At 42.1% G+C, this 23152-nt stretch overlaps 1 protein-coding gene across 1 annotated transcript in view; it reads right to left on the bottom strand.

Moving 5' to 3' along the window:
• Positions 1-23152, bottom strand: part of ANTXR1 (ANTXR cell adhesion molecule 1) — a 315149-nt gene that overhangs the window by 90754 nt on the left and 201243 nt on the right. The window contains 1 exon segment of the mRNA XM_007940140.2: positions 6889-6930. Coding sequence (XP_007938331.2) covers positions 6889-6930 — 42 coding nt within the window.

Here is a 23152-nt window from a genome sequence, read left to right as displayed (position 1 = left end):
TGGCCTGGTTTTGGCTGAAGATATTGAGCTTTTCCACTGCCTTTTGCCACAGATGTAGTCAATCTGATTCCTGTGTGTTCCATCTGGTGAAGTCCCCATATAGAGCTTCTGTTTGTGTTGTTGAAAAAAGGTGTTTGCAATGAACAAGTCATTGGTCTTGCAAAATTCTACCATGCGAGTTCCAGCACTATTTCTGTCGCCAAGGCCAAATTTTTCAACTATCGGTGATTCTTCTGTTTCCAACTTTTGCATTCCAGTCACCAGTGATAATTAACACATCCTGATTTCATGTTCGATCAATTTCAGACTGCAGAAGTTGGATATTATCCTGTCACCGACAACATTGTACTTCAGAAAAGATCTTGAAACATTCTTTGTGATGATGAATGCCACACCATTCCTCTTCAGTTTGTCATTTCTGGCATAATAGATCATATGGTTGTCTGTTTCAAAATGGTAAAACCTGTCCATTTCAGCTCACTAATGCCTAGGATACCAATCTTTATGCATTCCATTTCATTTTTGACAACTTTCCATTTTCCTAGATTCATACTTCATACATTCCACGTTCCAATTATTAATGGATGTTTGCAGCTGTTTTTCCTCAATTTGAGTCATGCCACATCAGCAAATGGAGGTCTTGAAAGCTTTACTTTATCCATATCAATCAGGTTCATCCTACTATGATGATGTAGCTCTCTCCTTGTCAGATTTTGAAAGCCTTCTGACCTAAGGGCCTCATACTCCTGCACTGGATGGGATAACGTTTCTGGGCTATTAGTAAAGTTGTGCAGTTATGTATCAGACAGTGTTCCTCTGTTATTCATAAGGTTTTCCTTGGCCAATTCTTTGAGAAGTAGATGGCCTCTTCCTTCTTCCTAGTCTGCCTCAGTCTGTAAACTTCATTGAAACCTGTGTACCATGTGCAACTCTGCTGGTACTTGAAACACCAGTGGCACAGCCTCAAGCCTCACAGCAACACTCAAGCCACAACAGTACAACAAACTGACAGACAAGTTTGTCTTCCTTAGCTGTTCAAAACCTCTCTGCCTTCCCCTTACCCGGATGCCTGGCTGCTGCTCTGCTCTGTTGTCCCCTCTGGCTTTGCTTTCTCCCACCAATAGATGCCCATATATTCACATTTTTTCTCACTCTTGCTCTCAACATTTATGGTCACTTTCCTCCACCTTCACATGTATACCATCCCAGATAGACATTCTAAAGCTTCATGGTGAGAAGGTGTTTGGCTGGTGTGTGAGAGAGTAAAAGAGAAGACAAGCCAGGAAATGGTGGGGCTACAGTGAGCAAAAATGAATAGTTACACACTAAGGTTAAGCACACAGCTGCTGTCTAAGAGGTTGGTGGTTCAAACTCATCCAGCATTTCTGCAAGAGAAACGTGGTGATCGGCTTCCATGAAGACCACAGATAAAACAAATCTTTGGACAGTTCTACTCTTTTGTATGGTGTTGCTATGAGTTGAAACCCACTCGATGGCACCTTATAGCAACAATAACAACAAAGGCATGGCAGACCACAGAAAATAAGTGGTCTTCTCAATCTTGAAGGGACTGTGGGTTCTGAGTGCCACCTGGATCTGGGTGGAGTGATACTGCCACTTAAGAAAGGAAAACCTGATGTTCCCATAAAAGATTGGAATTCTCCCTTCTGGTTATCCAAACCAAAATCCAAATGCACTGTTGTCTAGTTAATTCTGACTATAGCCATTCTATAGGACAGAGTAGAACTGCCCTATAGGGTTTCTAAGGCTGTAAATCTTTACAGAAGTAGACTGACACATATTTCTCCTGTGGAGGAGCTGGTGGGTTCAAACCATTGACCTTTTGGTTAGCAGCTTAACCACTGTACATGGGGCTTCTCTGTTGGTTATAGAAGCTACATATTCTTCAGAGTCATGTGAGAGAGGGTTGCTTTATTAAGACACAAGTCTTAAGGGCTGTCCTATTAAGACATAAGTTTGAATCCCAGTCCCATCACTTAATACTGTGTGATTTTGAGTAGACTATTTAACCTCAATGTGCCTCAGCTCTTCATCTATAAAACAGGGGCCATAACAGTCCATCTTTGTGCCGGGGTTGTTGAGCAATTAAATGTACCAGGAAAAATGCTTTGTACAGTTGTCCAAATCATCATAAATACTCAATAAATGTCCTCTCTAGCAGTAACTATTATGATGATTAATTTTTACAGCCTCATATGCAATATCCACTGGGGATATCTACCTTTCTCAGAAGACAACAAACTAGGACATTAACTATATAACCCTCACATTACACCCTCTCTTAAGACAAACTCCCTACAGGGATTCTCAGACTTGCTATTCACAATACACAGCAGACACTCAAGCTAGAGTGGTTGAATGAATAAGTTTAAATGTCTGAAAAGCATACTTTAACTTTTATACCTTTAACTTCTATCCTGTTTTTCCCAGTGTCCTGAACTTGTACCCTGAGACATAATTTGTCTGATGCTAAAAGATACAAAGTCTAAACTCTTATTGTTCATGTCTCAATTTGAGTAGTTTATTCACCTCTTATAGGAGATCTGGTGGGACAGTGGTTAAAGTTCTCAGCTGCTAATTGAATGGTCAGTGGTTCAAAACCATCAGCTGCTCCCCAGGAGAAAGCTGTTCCAGGCTTAGAGACCCTATTGGGGTAGTTCCCCTCTGTCTTATAGGGTTGCTATGAGTTGGAATTGATTTGATGGCATTGGGCTTGGTTGTTTTTTGTTTGTTCACCTATTCCGACATATATTTAATCGATTAAGCCATAGGGTTTCAATGGGAAATGAAGAGGGCTCAGGGGGAGAAGGAAAGCTCTAGGCTTCTGGAGGGGAATGTTTTTGTTTTTCATCAGCAAACAAAATGTCCTAGTAAGCTGTCTTGGCCAGACCTGGCCAAGGCAGTGCAGTTAAGTAAGAGTATGGCAGAAGTGTGAGCTACACATTTGATAGAGAAAGAAAAAGCCAGTTTCTTGCCAGTTTCAAGGCAGTTTCTTGCCCTATTTTTCTGTGGCTGTATAAGAGAAAGCCACACACAACAGAAACAAAGGCAAACTAGAACTAGTGGAACTAACCCTGATGGACTAACAAAAGGCTTTTGCAGGTGAGGAAGAGGTTTCTCTTGTCCAACAATTGTACTTCATGTGTAGATCTGTGTCTGAGCTGTATAGCTGCTTAACTCTAAGCTGTAACCAACTTTCCATTCAGTCATGGGCCTGCAGCTATGTATTTACTTTCAAGTGTTAGTGAAGTTAGAAATGGGAACCTGTAAGTATAGCAGGGGGAAGAAGACTATAGCATGAGTTCCTAGCTATAGTTTTTATTCTGATACTTATTTAGACTGACATATAGATTATTAAGCTTGAGGCCACAGTACCTGTCTCAAGGCAACTCTTCCTTCTAAGGAAGATTCTTGCTATGCCCAGGGGGCCATGGCCTGTTGCAAAGCATGAATTTCCCTTCAACTACAGAGTGGAAGCCAGTCCAAAGTTAGTCATGACCTATGATTTAAGGTGTATGATTTAGAGGGAGCTCTAGTGGCACAGTGCCTAAGGCATTTGCCTGCTAACCAGAAGGCTGGTGGTTCAAACCCACCAGCCACTCTTTGGAAGGAAGACTGGGCAATCTACTGCCATTGAGATACTGGCTCAGAAACCCAAGGAAGGATAGGTATGAGTTGGGATCGACTTGATGGCAGTGAGTTTAGTTTTTGCTTTAGAGTGAAAAGATGAGTTGTACCAAATATGTTCCTCTCCTGGGAACTGGAAGAAGGAAACAGAGAGACTGAGGCAATAAGCAGTGGGGGCAGATGCTGAAAAGACGGCCTGAGAAATACCATCAGGAAGTCAGGGGTCATGTACAAACTAGACCGGTGAGGGAGTAGAGGAAGCCAGATAAGAGAGAGCAGAAGGAAGTACATTCCCAGAAAGAAGCAGAGATGTTATGAGTGAGGATGAAGCAGGAAGGGTGGAGTTGCTGGTTCCTAGAGTTGCCTCAGTTCTTGATGTATCCCCAGCCACAGTCTACCTGGGCTTTTTCATCTTGGCCTAGCTTGAACTGCTCTCTGCTTTTTATAGCGAAATGGTTAGATAAAAATTCAAATGTAGGCAGCAAATTCATAGAAGGCAATTATATTTAGAGATGAACCACCAGATGAGGTACTCATAGATGGCCCTCTCCCATAAACTACCAATTACTTGGAAGAACTATAGACTTCATGTGGAATCCTCCCTTGGCTGCCAATTAGAGAAGACCCTTAATGCAGGATATGTCCCTGTTTTTTCCTAAAACTGACCTTCCTTGCTTTTGTTGAGATCTTAGAATCTTAAGCAATTTTTCTTTGTACTCTCTTTATATAGGGCTATCACTGTTTGATTACACAGACTCTCAGAAAGTCATGCCTTGTTATATTACTCATTTTGATATTCCCTGTTAAAGAGGATCACTGAGAGTTCATTATAAATATTCAGAAAGTTGTCTTTGTTCTCTATATTTAGTTATTTAAATAGTTGACATGCCTCCCTTATGATATGGTGGTGAAGGATCTGATGAAGGTAAGCATAAGTGATCATTAAACTTGTTCATATATACATGGCAGACAGTGGTTGACTTCATAAGGCCATTAATTGACTGTTAAGCTCTTTCAGGATAATTCAAAGATAAATTCTACCACTGAGGGAGTAGAGGAAGCCAGGTAGCTAGTGATTTTAAACTTTGATGCAGAAGGAGGAATCAATAAAATAACCTGGGAGCCCAGAAAAGGAAGAAATTAGTCCTGATGGAGGGAATCAGTGTTTTTTGCGGAGATGGCAGCATATGAGTCGTGCTTGAAAGACCTGTGGGGTTTGAATGCAGGGAGCTGGGGTGGAAAAAGTAGTCTAGATTAAGACTGATTTCCAGAGCATTATGTAGAATGCTTTGCTTGGGCTAAGTTACGTTATCTGTTTCTGTGGGATTTCTTTTTTTCTGCCAAAACACATTAGGAAGGATATTAGGGTCACTGAACTTGCGGAGCCAGGGAATTCTCTGTGCCAACACACATGCTAAGGTAATCAGCAGGGCCTGAAGCCTGTCCTGGGCCAGCCTGCATGCTCCCTTAAACCCAACACAACCCCTTCCAGCTCAAGTATTCTGAGCATGTCATTCTGTCTCACAAGTCAGGTCTGCCTTCTTCAGGAGAAAGTAGAGCTTCTATAAAAATGTTGGATGCAACTGGAGAATCTTAACTACTCTTCCTTTACTTCAGCTATTTCTTTCTAGGTGGCTTTCTGGTTTTGACCATTGTTGTTGCTATGTGTTTGCTCCCAAATTCTTTGTGAGGTAGTACTTCAATCTTCAAATATGTCTTCAGCTTCTACTACATGCAGCCTGTGCTAGATGCTGAGGTCCACGGTAAGCTAGACCCTATGGTCTTATTGCAGGAGGGTACCTAAGTCCCCTGGGTGCTGTGGCCACAATGGCTGCCAAGTCACCTTTGAAAGGCAATGCAGAGCCAGCACCAGAAAAAAAAAAAAAAAAAAAAAGCAGCAACTCTTCTAATTGAACACAATGAGGGGAGGGAACATTTTTCACCTCAGCAGAACAACCCCATCAAGGCAGTTTCTTGCCCTATTTTTCTGTGGCTGTGTAAGAGAAAGCCACACACAAAAGAAACAAAGTCAAACTAGAACTAGTGGAACTAACCCTGATGGATTAAGAAAAGGCTTTTGTGGATGTGAAGAGAGTTTTACTCCTCCTTCTTCTTTGCACAGCAATGTAATTTCCTCCCTTGATTTCTGGGCAGAAAGTTAACATTCCAACAATATGTGCTTTAATTGATTGCAGCTATTAAATCCCTTGGCTCACATGCATATGCTTCAGGATTCAAGAGCCACATGGAAATTTAAATTTAATCATTGCTCTTTCTGTATGTAGGAAACTTGACAAAGGCATTGGGGAGTGGAGGGGTGAGGAGGTGGCACTTGGTTTGCACACAATAGTCCTTTGAGATTGAGGAGAATGAACTTGAAACTTCAATATATTTTTTGGCCCCTCTAAATGTTCAGATCTGTATTCTGGCTTCCAAATGGGTTGGTGTTGCATGCGGGGAGTCCAGCTATCCTAGGAGTAATCCAGGGGCTAGGAAAGCTATTTGCTTTGCATTCCTGCCTGAGGATGCTCTTTCTCACCATTTGCGTTTAACACCTACACTTATGCTACATGCTATCCCAGGCCACCCTTGCATCAGAACTGCTTACTGGCCTATGTAGTAGTGAAGGCTAAGATTTTTCTTTCTTTCTTTCTTTTTAAATAGATGATGAGGATTTGAGAGCAAGGCCAAGGTATTAGCATATCCCCCTCAGTATATATTCATCACTGCCTGGAAAACCTTAAGATGACATCTTTTAAAATTAAAGAACAATGGAATACTTCAGTATCAATTGTCCTGGAACCACTAATTGTTTGGACAAAGTGGTCAATTTGCCCTTCTCTGCACACATAAGGCAGAAGTCTCTGCAGGGAGAAGGAAACCTTAAACTACTTTTTCTATAGGGAATATCAGTAACTTAGAACTCCAAAAAACTGTAAAAATAAATAAATAGATAAATAAGAAAAATAAACATTTGCATCTCAAATTTTATCTTTGCGGGAAGAAAACCCCTCAGGACCATTCTCTCTTTGGTGGCCACTTTAGTTCAGTTCCTGTTCAGTTCCTGCTTAGGAAGGGGCCAAAGGCAGGTACTTCCCTCTCCACTGCTTCACATGCAGTGAAGGCCTGGGTCTGACTTAGCTCTGCTTTGCAAGGAGCAGAGTCCTGGCCAGTCCCACCAGCTTGCTGCCCCACTCCACTGCCCTGTCCCCCTGGCCAAATCTTGCTCTGGTCACTTACCTCACTCTCTTCGACAGGGGGTGGAGGAACTTCCTTGATAATCTGAAAAGAAAAATAAGAACAAGTCAGTGCAAATCTCTGGGCACTTGCTCTCTAAGAGGTCTGCTCTCAGGAGATGCCTTGGTAATATGGCCATAATTACCATCATAACTGTGCTAGAGCAAGGCAGGGTTAGTCAACGCTTGATGTATCTTTCTGGGCAGACTAGCTCAGTTAGTTAGAGCATGGTCCAGGCTGAGGGTTCCATCCTCAACTGTGCCTTTTATAACTCTGTATCAAGAAAAAAAAAAAAAAAATTCCATCTCTTACCCTAGTAACTATTTTGTAAATTTATTCACAAATTTATTCATCTGGTCATTCACGCATGAAATCATCCATCCATTTCATCCATTAATCTATGCATTTAACAAAGAACTGTTACTTGGCATAAGTTAATGGTTACTGAAAGGCTGAGTAGGAGCCCTGGTGGCACAGTGGGTAAAGTACTTGGCTGCTAACTGAAAAGTCAGTGATTTGAACTCACCAGCCACTACACAGAAGAAAAGATATGGCAGTCTGCTTCTCTAAAGATTTACAGTTTTGGAAAGCCTATAGGTCAATTCTACTCTATTCTAAAGGGTTGCTATGAGTTGGTATTGACTTGTTGGCAATGGATTTTGGGGCAAAGATGAGTCCGATATGGACTATAATCAAGCCACCTGCAGTCCAGTTAATAGTCATTGGTCTCACGCAGTACCAATGGGGGGGGGGTGATGTCCAGGCTGCCCAATTCCCCACAGAAAAATAACTAAAGAGGAGCAACTAGCAAGTTGTTTCAGGGCACATTTAGGAGGGACAAAGAATTAAATAATAAGAATATACTCTGCAACTTCCCCATTGTCAGGGCTGAAGAGAGACATGTAGACACACTGGGCAGGCAAGAAATTGGGTGTCTCTTCTAACCAATGACAAGGTGAGTGATGATGGGAGAAGGATAAGGAATGTGAGTAGCTGGGTGGCTGTAGACAGCTTCTCCTCACTCTTGTCCCTAATGTGTATATTTCACTCATAAAGGGAAAGCCCTACAGTTAATTAGATTTAGTTTCTCACAGAGCAGTTTGGCTGTTATCTACTGTGACTCCACTAAGTGCCTTGGAGGGCTCCCCAACTTCCCCCAAACTTTTCGGTCCTCTACATACAGATCTTTTCCTTAGAGGAGTTCCAGTAAGCACATATGTCAAGCATCTTAATGTCAGGACTGGCTAGGATGGGTGGAGTGGATGGATGGATGGATGGATAGATGGATAGATGGTTCTCAGACATCATCCACAGGACCCATTCTTTCATCTTCCAGTTGGGAAGCTAGTCCTGGCTACAGGCCAGGCTGCCTACCTGGTATCAAACCTTTCCTCATCTCTCGCTATTAAGCACACACTTCCTCTGATTTGAGGATGATTCTTGGACCTAGGACTCTGATTCTCGTTGCTGTCACCAACCTGCTGCCATCTGTAATGTTGTCTCTGCATGGCTAGCTCAGGCACCACAACATGCTACCAACTTGAGGTTCTGTTAATACTAGCCAGCGGACAGTGTCCAGTCATGTAAGAGTATTGTATTCAATTAATGGAAGGGCTGAGGCTAAGGCTCCAGGGGTTTCAAACTATCATTTCATCTGCCTCCACTTCCTGGCCTTTGTGGGAAACCTGGTGAACATCTTTGGAAAGGCTGAAACCACGCTTTTGCTCACCCACTCAACTGGGGCTCAGAATTCCTTAATAAAACCTCAAGGGAGGGCTGTCACTACCCAGTGCTGATTTCCCATAATCCTAGAGGCAGTAAGTATTTTAAAACAGGAAATGCCTGGAAACTAGATGGTGGGGTGTGGAGCTGAGGGCTGTGATTTAGAATGCATCTCTTCTCCTTAGGTCAGGGTTAGAGAGCAGAGGGAGAGCAGCATATTTGGGAACAAGGACAGATAATGACGAGTGCTATGCTGGGCAGTGTGTGTGGTAAGCAGGGCTTTGAGGGGGTTCATTTGAGACCACCCCTCTGAGAACTTTCACTTTCACTCTAGATACACTGAATCAGAGTCTACATATTACCAAGATTCCCAGATTATAATATGTTAAAAGGATTCTTATGTAAACATAAGAATCACCTGGAGATTTTGTTAACATGTAGGTTCTGATTCAGTAACCAAAAACCAAACCAAACTCACTGCCATCGAGTCAGATCCGACTCATAGAGACCCCTTCTTGGGTTTCCGAGACAGTATCACTATGGAAGTAGATCGCCCCATCTTCCTTCTGAGGAGTGTATCTGGGGTAGAAACGAAAATTCTTAGCCGAGGATTGAACCAGATATCAGGATTGAACCTGGTATTAAGAACCCCGGGGCATAAAGAAGTTCAGAGCAGAATGGCCAGACTTTTGTCTTCATGGTGTCATTAGCCTTCTCTATCAGTGAGAGGAAGTACAGTGTAATTGTTAAATGTGAACTCCAGGTTTGACACTTCCTGATTGTAAGGATTTGACAAGTCTCTAAATCTCCCTGAGCTCCAATATCCTCATCTGATAAATGGGAGCAATTGCATAACCTTGCAGGAGTTGAATAACAACAAGCAATAATGTTTGTAAAGCATTTGGTACTCAGTAGGTGCTCAGTAGATGGTGCACATCATTACTACTCACCTTTCCCTTCCTTGTTGTCTGTCTCTCTTCTATATGAAATCGTTAGTGAAGGTTTCACTTAACTCCTGCACATGCTAGGTGACTATGTATGGTAGTCTAGGGATAGAGCAGCCGAGAGTGCAGAGCTTCACAAAATGCGTGCGACAGGAGGATGTGTTCAGACAGTGGCCGGAGTAGCTCTGACTTAGGTGGTGGGGTATTCTGCAATGGGCAGAGGGTCTGGGAGTGGCCAGGAGCATCAGGGGAGTCAGCAGTAGTATGTTTTGCCACATGTGTGTGTAGGCATATTAGTCAGGTAGGGCCGGGTCTGCCTTCACCACAGCCACTAGGGCCAACCCATCTGTGGTTGTCGTTGTTGTTATGTGCCGTCGAGTCAGACCCGACTCATAGTGATCCCTCTTTGGGTTTCTGAGGCAGTATCATTATGGAAATAGATTGCTCCATCTTCCTTCCGAGGAGTGGCTGGTGGGTTTGAACCGCCAGCCTTCTGGTCAGCAGTCAAATGCCTTAGGCACTACGCTACCAGAGCCATTTACTTAATTTATTGAGCAATGTGTCAGTCCCTGAGGGGAATCCAAAAGACAATGCCAAAATTCATGATTTACTGAATATCAATCCAAGGTGGACTGATTTCTCATCCAGATCCTACACTGACATACTGTAAACTGTGCACTGGGGGAGCTCTGGTGGCACAGTGATTAAGTGTTCAGCTGCTAACTAAAAAGTCAGTGATTTGAATGCACCAGCTGCTCTATGGAAGAAAAATGAGGCAGTCTGCTTCTGTAAAGATTATAGCCTTGGAAACACTGTGGAGCATGCCTTTAAGGTTGCTATGAGTCGGAAGTGACTCGGTGGCAATGAGTTTGGTTTAAGCTTCTGGAAAAATAACAGCATTTTCAGGTAAAAAGCAATTAAGCACCTCAAATGTGCCCTCATTGGTTGGGTATCTGGTTGTGCTTGGCAGGAATGAGGATGTCTTAAAGCCATCCACCCCCACTCTCCCCCTGGGAGCAGCTCCCCCATAGGATGGTAAGGAGAGCTTTTCAAAGTGTAATCTAGACAGGCTAAAAGCCTGAAGTCACATGGCGATCATTGCAAGCAGTGATGCTGGATGGGCTGTCCCCAAGGATGCCAGACCTGCATGCCAAGGCCAGCACATGGGTCCTAAAGGAGCGTTCTGAGCATAGGGATGCCTCTTGAGGGCTGGGGCCTTGCTGATTGAAGAACAGCTTAGGTAATAGTCTGCATCATTCTCAAGCTTGCAGCACTACCGTAGCCTCACTGCAGAGTGATCTTAAAAGTGCATATCTTAACAGGTTGCCTTGTACTTAAAACCTGCCCAGGGATTCTCATGCCTTGCTGGATAAAATACACTCTCTACCTACAAGGCCCTGCATGATCTGGCCTTTTACTTCATCTCTTCCCTTTACTTTCTGTACTCCAGACTCCTGATCACTGACTAGTGCCTTCCATGTGCCCTGCTGCTACGTCTGTCTTCTGCCTAAATGCTTTCTACCCCCTCCCTGCTCTGTCCAGGCCCATGCACACCTACTTATTGGACAGATCACCAGAAATGCATCTCTTCAGGGAAACCTGTTCTTGACCTCACACAATGGACAAGGCCACCTTAATGGGCTTTCACGGTAACCTGTTTTTTTTTTTTTTTTGGTAGCACTTTTAATTGTAACTAAAAGGTTATTTGCAAACTCCTGTTTCCAGCTAGAATCACTAGAAAGTCTTTATTTCAAACTAGAATGCACACTAGGATCAGCTGAGAACTGACAAGTTGGGGTTTGGTTTGGAAGGTTATGGGAACTTCCCCTTGGATGTTGGTTGTCTTTTCAGCTCCTTCCTCATTAACTGCTTGGTATGAGCTGACTGCAGCTCATGCTGACCCCATGTGTGTTAGAGTAGAAATGTGCTCCATAGGGTTTTCAAAGGCTTATTTTTTGGAAGTAGATTGCCAGATCTTTCTTCCAAGGGTCTGTTGGGTAGACTTGAAACTCCAAGTTTTTGATTAGCATCTGAGTGCATTAACTGAGTGCATTAATTGTTTGTACCACACAGGAACTCCTCCTTCATCATTGCCAAACCCAAACCAAACTCATAGCAGCCCCCATTGGGTTCCCAAGGCTGTAAATCTTTACAGAAGCAGACTGCCTCATCTTTTTTCCCTGGAGCGGCTAATATGTTTGAATGACGAACTTTTTGGTTAGCAGCCAAATGCCTTAACCACTGCAACATCAGAGCTCCTTCCTTCGTCATTAGAAGGGACAAACTGAAGATAGATAAGGTTGATGAGATCCTTGACAACATAGTTACAAGGAAAATTCCTCAACCAACATATTTATAAGCACTCCATGGTAGAAGTGAACGGCAGTACCTGGGCTATGTCTGGAACATCTTTTCTGTTTCTACTCCAGAGACCAGCACTGCTTCCCTACTTCCTATCATCTTTAGGTTGGATATTTTGGATGGGCAGAAAGTGACCATTTGCTTCCTTGGGATAGCTGTCCTAGCATCCCCTTGTACTAATGGTTGGGCCGAGGAGTTAAAGGGAGTAAGAGAAATGAGATGGAATTGAATGAGCAAATAACTGATGTTTCTTTGTTACCTGAGTTTCTTGAAACTATCTCCACTGAGCTGAAAGTGTCTCCTCTCCACTCTAATCAGTGACTTTATCTTGATTGTATCTACTGGCATCGACTCAATGGCAGTTTTTTTTTTTTTCAGGGAGGCATCAAGTTATGGCCAGGTTTGACAGACTATTGTGTGGATAAAGGGAAGTCAGAAGAGACCAGATAGAATCTCATCAAATTGAAATCTTACTGACAACTCTCATTTTATCAAAACAACTAAGGTTATTATGTGCACCCCTCAGTTTAGCTGTTGGAAGTGGTAATGATGGCAGATTTGGAGATATAGTTAAATCAAAACCAAACCCACTGCCATTGGGTCGATCTGACTCATAAGCATAGTACAAAGATTACGTATGCCCAAGTCCTGTTTGATACCTGGAAGTTTAGTTATTCTGGTTTTATGAACCAAGTTCAACTGATTGGGTCTCTGTAAGGCTCTCTCACAATATAATATTAAGATAAAATAAAGCATCCAGTGAGCTGATTTTGCTTATTTTCTTTCTTCTCCCAGAAGTATTCAAGTTTTGCTCCAAATTTGTAGGTTTTGATTCTTGCCACTTGACTCTTGCTAACCTAACTGTTATAGTTCCATGCAATGGAATGCAGAATGTAATCTTTCCCATTTTTAATGAGGGCAGCCTCTTCCTCCTGCCAGATGATAGTCATACTGGCACACTAGACAGACATTCCATTAAAAATTGTAAGTCAATTGACAACATGCTATGTGAAGATCAGGAGGACTCCAGGCCTAGCTTTTTCTCCTTGTTGTTGTTGTTATGTGTCATTGATTTGGACCTGACTCATAGCGACCCCTCCTTGGGTTTCCGAGGCAGTATCACTACTGAAGTAGATTGCCCCATCTTCCTTCTGAGGAGTTACTGGTGGGTTTGAACCGCCAGCCCTCTGGTTAGCAGTCAAGTGCCCTGTTATCTCTCTGTCACACTGAAGAGAAATCTGTCCTCAACTTAACCTTTCTCATGAATTGGTTATAGACTAAGCTGTACAAGCTCATGGTAGACAATGTGGTTCTGGCATGAGACTAAACAGAAGACTTCCTTTTTGACCCCCTTTCTTCTTAAATTGTACTTAGTGTCTTGATACTTTTTTGAATGAGCTGGGTGCAGGCATCTTCTGCAACCGCCTCTATGCTGAAGGCACAGTTCTCTGCTACAAAGGAGACATTTCTTTGATCCGTAGCCAACTCAGCTGTCTAGACAAAGTCCAAGAGAGCAGCTTAAGGGAGCTATGCTACTAGGAAAATCAGGCACACATCCTCTAGTTTTAACTAGCTCAGTGGTTTCGAACTTTATCAAGTATTAGAATCACCTGGAGTTCTTATAACACAAATTTCTGGACTTTACCCTGAGTTTCTCATTAGTAGGTCTAGGATGAGACCTGAGGATTTGTGTTTCATATTTCAAGTTGTGAAACTTCAAAAACAAGTTCCTAATGATGCTTATCCTTCCAGCCTGTGGACCATACTTTGAGAAACATGAATCCACTTATTTCTAACAGTGATGTACTTCACTTAGATACATGGGATATGCTTTCCGTCAAGTGAGAATTTCTGAGTGCTCTCTTGAGATTTGCTTATGGCAGACAGGAATAGCAGCTTTAAAAATGTTTCAGTCCAAAATTTATTTTGTCCCTGCTCTATTATTAGGATCTCTGGGGTGTCTGTTGCCCATGTGTCCCTGTGTATGGAAGACAGAATTGTTTCTGGAGGAAACAATTTGTGCTCATTTCCGGTGCAGAACTGGCATGGCCTGGATTCCTAGGTCCAGCTCTGATTTCCTGGGAGTCAGGGGCACAGACCTATCTTTTGTTGTCTGCAACATTTGCAATTACCTCACTCAGACTCTAAGCCTCTAGAAGACATGTGCATATTTGGTCAGCTTTGACCTTGACATGTGGCTCGGTGCTGATTATGAGGTTCCCATGATGCATCCATCATCATACTATTTCTGGAATGAATGACTATATGTTCTTATGAAGGAAAAAAGTAAAGGAAGTATCCCTGATCATTCAAACTTCCTCTAACCTCAGGTGAGCACTTCAGTGATACGAGATAAAATTCTGGCTTCTCAAGCCTCCCTGAAAGCATTTCTTTAATAATTCATTTATAATACCCTCTTAGTGGGTTGAATTGTGTCCCCTGAAAGACACATTCAAGTGCTAATTCCTGGTACCTGTGAATAGGACCTTATTTAGAAATATATAATCAAGTTAAAATGAGGTCACACTGGATAACACACACACACACACACACACACAAATCAAACTCTCTGCCATGGAGTTGATTCTGACTCATAGCATACTCAATTGGGTTTCTAAGGTGGTAAATCTTTATGGAAGTACATTGCCTCATTTTCCTTCCATGGAGCAGATGGTGAATTTGAACTGCCAACCTTCTGGTTAGCACTCAAATGCCTTAGGCAATGCACCACTAGAGCTCTCATACTGGATTCCCACTGTCGTTGAGTTGGATCCTACTCATAGCAATCACTCCTTGGGTTTCCAAGGCAGTTGTTGTTGTTGTTGTTATGTGCCGTCCAGTCAGACCCAACTCATAGTGACCCCTCCTTGGGTTGCTAAGGAGGTATCACTATGGAAGTAGATTGCCCAACCTTCCTTCCGAGGAGTGGCTGGTGGGTTTGAACCACCAGCCTTCTGGTTAACAGTCAAGTGTCTTAGGCACTATGCTAACAGAGCTCCTAGGCAGTATCACTATGGAAATAGATTGCCCAACCTTCCTTCCAAGGAGTGGCTGGTGGGTTTGAACCACCAGTCTTCTGGTTAGCAGTAAAATGCCTTAGGCACCTCATCCCATACACAAAAACAAACTCAAGCTGGATCAAAGACTTAAACATAAAACTCAAAACTATAAAATTCATCAAAGATAAAATAGGGGCAAATCTAGGGGCCCTAAATTATGGCATAGATAGACTATCAAGCATAACCTAGAATGCACAGGAGGTAGAAGAGAAGCTAGATGACTGGGGCCTTTTAAAAATTAAATTCTTATGTGCATCGAAAGACTTTGTCAAAAAGGTAAAAAGAGAACCTACAGATTGGGAGAAAATATTTGCCTATGACATATCTGATAAAGGACTTATGTCCAAAATCTATAGAAAACTTCAGCACCTCAACACCAAAAAGACAAATAACCCAATTAAAAAATGGGCAAAAGACTTGAACAGACACTTCACCAAAGATGATGTACTGGTGGCCAACAAACACATGAGAAATTGCTCACGATCATTAATCATTAGAGAGATGCAAATCAAAACAATGATGAGATATTACCTCACCCCAGAAATAATAGCAAAGTTCAACAGGTCAGAAAATCACAAATGCTGGAGAGGTTGCGGAGAGATTGGAACTCTTGTTTACTGCTGGTGGGGTTGTAAAATGGTACAACCATTGTGGCATACAATATGGTATTTCCTTAAAAAACTGAAAATAGAAAAACCATATGACCCAGCAATTCCATTACTAGGAATGTATCCTAGAGAGGTGAGAGACAGCGCACGAACAGACACATGTACACCTATATTCATCGCAGCACAATTCACTATAGCAAGGAGATGGAAACAACCTAAATGCCCATCAAAGGGTGAGTGGATAACCAAATTATGGTATATGCACACAATGGAATACTATGCTACACTGAAGAACAATGAGGGATATGTGAATCATCTCACAACATGGATGAACCTGGAGGACATTATGCTGAGTGAAATAAGTCAATCACAGAAGGACAAGTACATTATGAGCTCAATACTGTAAAAAGACAAAGAAAGGTTTTCTTGTGAAAGGGGACTCACATTGTAGGCTACTGGTGTGGGGAGGGAGGAGGAGTGATTAGTTTCAGGCTAGTTGGGGCTCACACACTGACGTGGGTAAGGGGAGGGACATATGGAAAGAATCTGAGACCACCATGATAACATTAGGAAAAGGGAAGACACTGAGTTGTGTACATAGGAGATAGACAACAGATGCTAATACCAACCAGTGTGCTCACAATACTGAATTACCATTAACACCAAACACCAGGCTATAGATAAACACATAAATGCCTGAGAGGACCAGATCGGGGGTCAATGAACAGGAGTATACTCTAGACCAAGGATAGATTCAGTGCAGGCTAATCTTGCGAAGATACCAGTGATACAAAAAAACCTGCAATCCTTATAGAAACAATAGAAGACAGACACAGAGCAATCCCTCACAGACACCCAGACACTATGGGAGAGAGATCCAATGGATCTACCATCTCAGGACCATAGTACTGGGGACACCAGACTCAATTGGTACAACAAAATACATAAAAGCCTTGTTCCTCATCCTACATTGGTGAGTAGCGACTGGGATCTTAAAAGCTTTCAGGGGCCAACTAAGATATACCTAATGGTCTCGTAGTGTCAGAAGCAAAGAGGAGTGCAAAAAAACAAGGGCATTTGGAAGCAATCAGCCCTAGGACATAATGGTCCTTGAGACCAGAAGAACTAGATGGTGCCCAGTTACCAATGCCAATCACTCAGGAAAGGATTAAATATGGAGATCCTGGATAGAGTGGGAGGAAAAACGTGGAACAAAATCCAAAAACTCAATAACGACCAGAATTACTGGTTGGATGGAGTCTGGTGAGACCCCCAAAACTATAGCCTTGGAATACATTCTGCATGTGGAATAAAGCTCACTCCCAGGGGCTGGCTCTCAGCCCAGTAGTTAACAAGATGTACATGCAGACAACTCAACCCAGGGTGACACACCCACATACTCTATGGAAATACATCCCTTGGAACAATAGGCCACGGGGCACCAGAGGGGCAACATTCACATGGAGCTAAGTCAGGACAAACAGGAGTACATAACTATGAGGGGCATAGGGGGAGGGTTACTGTGCAGGGAGGGGAAGAGACTGAGTTAGGGTTAGGCATGGTAAATGGGGAGTGAAACTAAATGTATATGTAACATTGAATGTAAAACAAACTCTTAAAATAAAAAAAAAATAATAAAAAAGAACCATTAAAAAAAAAAATAATACCTTAGGCACTATACCACCAGAGCTCCCCATATTGGATTAATGGGCCCTAAATCCAATGACTGGTGTCTTTATTAGAAGGGGGAGATTAGAGCACAGAGACACAGACACATAGCAAAAAGGTCCATGTGAAAATGGAAGCAGAGATTAATGTGTTTACAAGTCAAGGAATGCCACAGGTGGCTGGCAACCACCAAAAACTATGAGGAAGGCATGGAACAGATTCTCCCTCAGAGCCTCCAGAAGGAAACAACCTTTCCAACACTTTGATTTCAGATTTTTAGCCTCCAGAAATGTGAGAAAGTAATTTTCTGTTGTTTTAAGTGACCCAATTTGTGGCCACAGTGCAGCGAATTACTTAATATGGCCATCCTAGCCATAGTTTTCCATTTTGTGTTGTGTTGTAAATCCTAGCCTCTATGCTGTGGTTATGGTACCATTTTGGAATGAGTTGTCCGTTATATTAATGAGGCAGGATTAGGATGGGATGCATCTCGAGTCATCTCCTTACTAGAAGGTGTGTCTCAAGTCACTACCCTTACCCGAGTCAAGATACTTGACTCCCTTGTACCACCTTGCTCAAGTAAGGAGAGTTCCTTTGAAGGTATGGTCTGTATCCAGTATATCTGAATGCTCTGGCAAAGTTCTCTCTCTTGCTGTGGATCCTGCATATGGCTTGTAACCATCTAACCTCTGGTTCTTGAGACTTGAGCCAGGAGCCTATCGTCTTACTTGATTCACCAGCTTCCACAGTCTTGTGAGCCAGTGGCATGTTGTCTGACTTATCAATTTGGGTTTGTCAATCCCTGCAACCATATGAGTCAGGAGAGGTCTCCAGACTGATGTCTGACCCATGTTTTGGGATTTCCCAGACTCCACAACCATGTAAGCCATTTCTTTGATTGTTTATGAGTTCTGTGGGACATTGCAGCAAATTAAAGAACCCAAAGATAGGAGGGAGAGTACTGAAGGGAAGAGATTATGGAATGGTATAGCAGTTTGGAAAATCTGGACATTTGGGATACCTTTGATCTCCACTTCATAGGAACCAACTTTGTACTGATCCTTCAGTGGTAATTTTTATGGCAGCCCTAGGAAGCTATTATAGCTCTCAACTACCAAGAGTGGATTGTAACACTTGGGTATATCATTAGAGTCATAGGTTGAACTTAATGTTAAGTATATATTTTGTTGGAAGCCATCTACACTTTATTCTGACCTATCCTCTAATCCTAGCCTCCAAGTCAGTTCATGTTCCCCATGGTTTAAGAATCTACCTTCTAGTTTTATGTCCCAAACTAAATTTCTAAGAAGATTCCTGAAAATTTAAAAAATATATGTATAATCCTTTTGTTTCAACTCACATATATAATGTATGAATTTTTTCATACATGGTTGGTAAACAGGGCAATAAAATCCTGAACTGTGAAATCATGTTAACACAAAATATGATTTTCTATGAGCCAATAAGATTTTGTGCCATTGAATGACATCGTATGAGTGGAAAATGCTGCCAGTTGCCAGTTGTTACCTGAGGAAGAACCCACAAAATTCACACTCATTTCATCTTTTTTCACACTTGCAATGCAAGTGGGTACTGAGTTCTTGAATGTGTGCACTTTTCTTCATAGAAGCAATTAATATAGCACAAGTGTCTGTCCTGGTTGTAAGAATTCAGGTATTGAATGAAGGAAGAAAGCCTTGTGTGTTGAGGAGAAGCTTGTGAACAGATGAGAGAAGAGGGGTAGCATGAGAACAAAGGGTCCAAAGCAATCCTCACTGAACCTCATCCGGGACGATTCTGCCTATGAATTTTATTGCATCTATTCTGGTTATCTCTGTGCAGCTCCAACAGAAAATATCACAAATGGGATGGCTTGAACAAACAGGAGCTTATTCTCTCAGTGTGGAGGCTTTAAGTCCAAGTTCAAAGTGTCAGGCTCTAGGGGCTGTGTGAAAGCCCCTCAACCTTGGGCTTCAGCTCTGCCTATTGCTCCCAGCCCACTGAAGCTAGAGGCTTTTCTTCACTCAGCTGCTGGCTGCTGAGACTGACAAACCCAAGGTTGACAAGTAATAAGGCACAGACCTGATGTTACCAAACCACACAACAGGCCATTAATTCAATTCCATTAAAGCTCCCAAGGTTGGCAGAGCATGGCGGCTGCCGAACAATGACACAGTTACATGCAGCGTTCAAGCATGCCATAAGAAAGAGACCTTTCCCAAAGCTGCTTCTTATATAGGGGAAGCAGACTTCATTCCTAAAGCAGCTATCAGCTGCTTGTGGTAGATCCCACCATGGAGTTGATTGCCAGTCTCATCATGAGGAATAACTACCACCAGCTGCCCAGCCACTCAACCACAGGCCTAGCCAAGCTGACATACAACCTTAATTACCAGTGTCCTCCATAGAGATATGCAGAAATCCTAACTTCTGGTTCCTGTGAACATAACCCTGTTTGGAAATAAGGTCTTTGAAGATATTACCAGTTAAATTAAAATGAGATCATACTAGAGTAGGGTGGGTCCCAATCTAATTTGAGCTGTGTCCTTATAAAAGAGAAAAGACACAGAAAGGCACAAAGGGGAATACAGCCACATGATGACAGAGGGAGAGATGGAGTTATGCTGCAGCCACAAGTCAAGGAATAACTGGGACTACCAGAAGCATAAAGATCAACATCCCAGGCATTAGTGAGCTAAAGGTAACTGGTACTGGTAATTCTTAATCAGACGATCATATGGTCTACTATGCTGGGAATGACAAATTAGAGAGAAATGGTGTTGCACTTCTATCCTAAAGTACAGTTCTGTCAGTGATAGGATAATATCCATTAATCTACAAGGAAGACCAGTTAATATGACTATTATTCGAATTTACTCACCAACCACTAAAGCCAAAGATGAAGAAATTGAAGAATTTCACCAACTTCTGCAGTCTGAAATTGACCAAACATGCAATCAAGATGTATTGATAATTACTGGTGGTTGGAATGCAAAAGCTGGAAACAAAGAAGAAGCATCAGTAGCTGGAAAATATGGTCTTGGTGAAAGAAATGACGCCAGAGACTGCATGATAGAATTTTGCAAGACTAGTGAAAAGCAAATAGCTTTTTTCAACAACTGAACAGTGACATGCCAGATGGAATACACAGGAATCATATCAACTACATCTGTGGAAAGAGGCAGAGGGGAAACTCAATATTATCAGTCAATACAAGGACAGGGACCATCAATTGCTCATGTGAAAGTTCAAGCTGAAGATGAAGACAATTAATACAAGTCCACAAGAGGCAGACTAAGACCTTGAGTATATACCACCTGAATTTGGAGACAATTTGAAGAACAGATGTGATGTATTGCACACCAGGGTGACAGTTTTCTGGACTGACACAGTGACTGCAATGATGGACTCAAGCATAGCAGGGATTGTGGGGACAGTGCAGTGTTTCGTTCTGTTGTACATAAGGTCACTTTGAGTTGGAGCCAACTTGATGACACCTAACAACAACATTGAACACCAATTACTGAAGACCAGATGAATTGTGGGATGACTTCAAGGACATCATACATGAAGAAAGCAAAAAGGTCATTAAAAACACAGGAAAGGAAGAAAAGACCAAAATGTCTATCAGAAGACACTCTGAAACTTGCTCTTGAACGGAGCATTTGTTGTTTTTGCCGTCGAGTCGGCCCCGACTCATAGTGACCCCTCCTTGGGTTTCCGAGGCAGTATCACTATGGAAGTAGGATTGCCCAACCTTCCTTCCGAGAACGGAGCATATGGGAAAGGAAATGGGAGAAATGACGAAATAACTGAGCTGAACAGAATTTCAAAGAGCAGCTTGAGAAGACAAAGTAACGTATTGTAATGAAATGTGTAAAGACCTGGAGTTAGAAAACGAAAAGGAAAGAACATGCTTGGCATTTCTCAAACTGAAAGAACTGAAGAAAAAAAAAAACATTCAAGCCTTGAGTTGTAATATTGAAGGATTCTATAGGCAAAATATTGAAGGACGCAGGCAACATCAAAAGAAGATGGAAGGAATACAGAGTCACTCTACCAAAAAGAATTAGTTGATATTCAACCATTTCAAGTGATAGCATATGACCAAGAACCTAAGGTATTGAAGGAAGCAGTCCAAGGTACACTGAAGTCATTGGCGAAAAACAAAACTCCAGGAATTGACAGAATGCCCATTGAGATGATTCAACAAACAGATGCAGTACTGGAGGTGCTGCCTTGTTTATACCATGAAATTTTGAAAACAGCTACCTCGCCACCAACTGGAGGAGATCCATATTTGTGCCCATTCCAAAGAAAGGTGATCCTTCTGAATGCAGAAATTATTGAGCAATATCATTAATTTTACACACAAGTAAAATTTTGGTGAAAATAATTCAAAAACAATTGCAGCAGTATATTGACAGGGAACTGGCAGAAATTTAAGCCAGATTCAGAGGAGGGCATGGAATGAGGGATATCACTGTAGATGCTAGATGGATCGTGGCTAAAAGCAAAGAATCTAGAATTATGTTTACCTCTGTTTTCTTGACATGCAAAAGAAATTGACCATGTGGCTCACAATAAATTATAGATTACATTATGAAGAACAGAAATTCCAGAACACTTAATTATGCTCCTCAAAACCTGTGTAAAGACCAAGAGGCAGTTGTCTAAACAGGAAAAGGAGATACTGCATGGTTTAAAATCAGGAAGTGTGTGTATCAAGGTTGTATGTATTAACCGTACTTATTCAATCTATATGCTGAGCAAATAACCTGAGAAACTGGACTATATAAAGAAGAATTCAGCATTAGCATTAGAAGAAGATTCATTAACAAACTGTGATATGCAGGTGACACAACCTTGCAATGCTGAGAGTGAAGAAGACTTGAAGCACATACTGATGAAGATCAAAAATAACAGCCTTCAGTATGTTTTCTTCATAAATAAAACAGAGATCCTCACAACTAGACCAATAAGCAAGATAAAGATAAACAGAGAAAATATTTAAATTGTCAGGAATTTAATTTCTCTTGGATCCACAATCAACACTTATGGAAACTGCGGTCAAGAATTCAGACATTACACTGCACTAGGCAAATCTGCTCCAAAAGACCTCTTTGAAGTGTTAAAGAGAAAAGATGTCACTTTGAAGACTGAGGTGTGCCTGACCCAACCTATGGTATATTCAACAGCCTCATATGCATGTGAAAGCTGGACAACGAATAAGGAAGACAGTAGAAGAATTGATGCATTCGAATTGTGGTGCTGGCAAAGAATACTGAAAATACCATGGGCTGCCAGAAGAACGAGCAAATCTGTCTTGGAAGAAGTACAACTGGAATACTCCATACAAGGGAGAATGGCCAGACATCTCATGTACTTTGGTCATGTTGTCAAAAGGGACCAGTCCCTGAAGAAAGATATCATGCTTGTAAAGTAGTGGGTCAGTGACAAGGGGAAGACCCTCAATGATATAGACTGACAGAGTGGCTGCAATGATGGGCTCAAACATAGCGAGACAGTGAGGATGATGTAGAACAAGCAGTGTTTTGTTCTGTTCGATATAGTGTTGCTATGAGTCGAAAGTGACTCAAAGGCACATAACACACACAGACCAGGAGCTGGAGAAGAGGAGAAGAGAGCTTCCTCTTCAGAAAGGGCATGGCCTTGCTGATATTCTGAGTTAGGGACTACTAGTCTTGTGTGTTGGGCAATCCTACTTCCGTAGTGATACTGCCTTGGAAACCCAAGGAGGGGTCGCTATGAGTCGGGGCCTACTCAACGGCAAACAACAACAACAACAACAGTCTTGTGAACTGTGAGACGGCAAATTTCTGTTCTTGTAAGCTACTTTGTGGTATTTTGTTACAGGAGCCCTGTTGTGTTGTTGTTATGTGCC

Source organism: Orycteropus afer, unplaced genomic scaffold (genome assembly GCF_000298275.1).
Source record: "Orycteropus afer afer isolate SDZICR_OR568_19922 unplaced genomic scaffold, OryAfe1.0 scaffold00065, whole genome shotgun sequence".
Classification (NCBI taxonomy): domain Eukaryota; kingdom Metazoa; phylum Chordata; class Mammalia; order Tubulidentata; family Orycteropodidae; genus Orycteropus; species Orycteropus afer.
The sequence above is the reverse complement of the archived record's forward strand: the minus strand, read 5'-3'. Positions and strand labels throughout refer to the sequence as shown.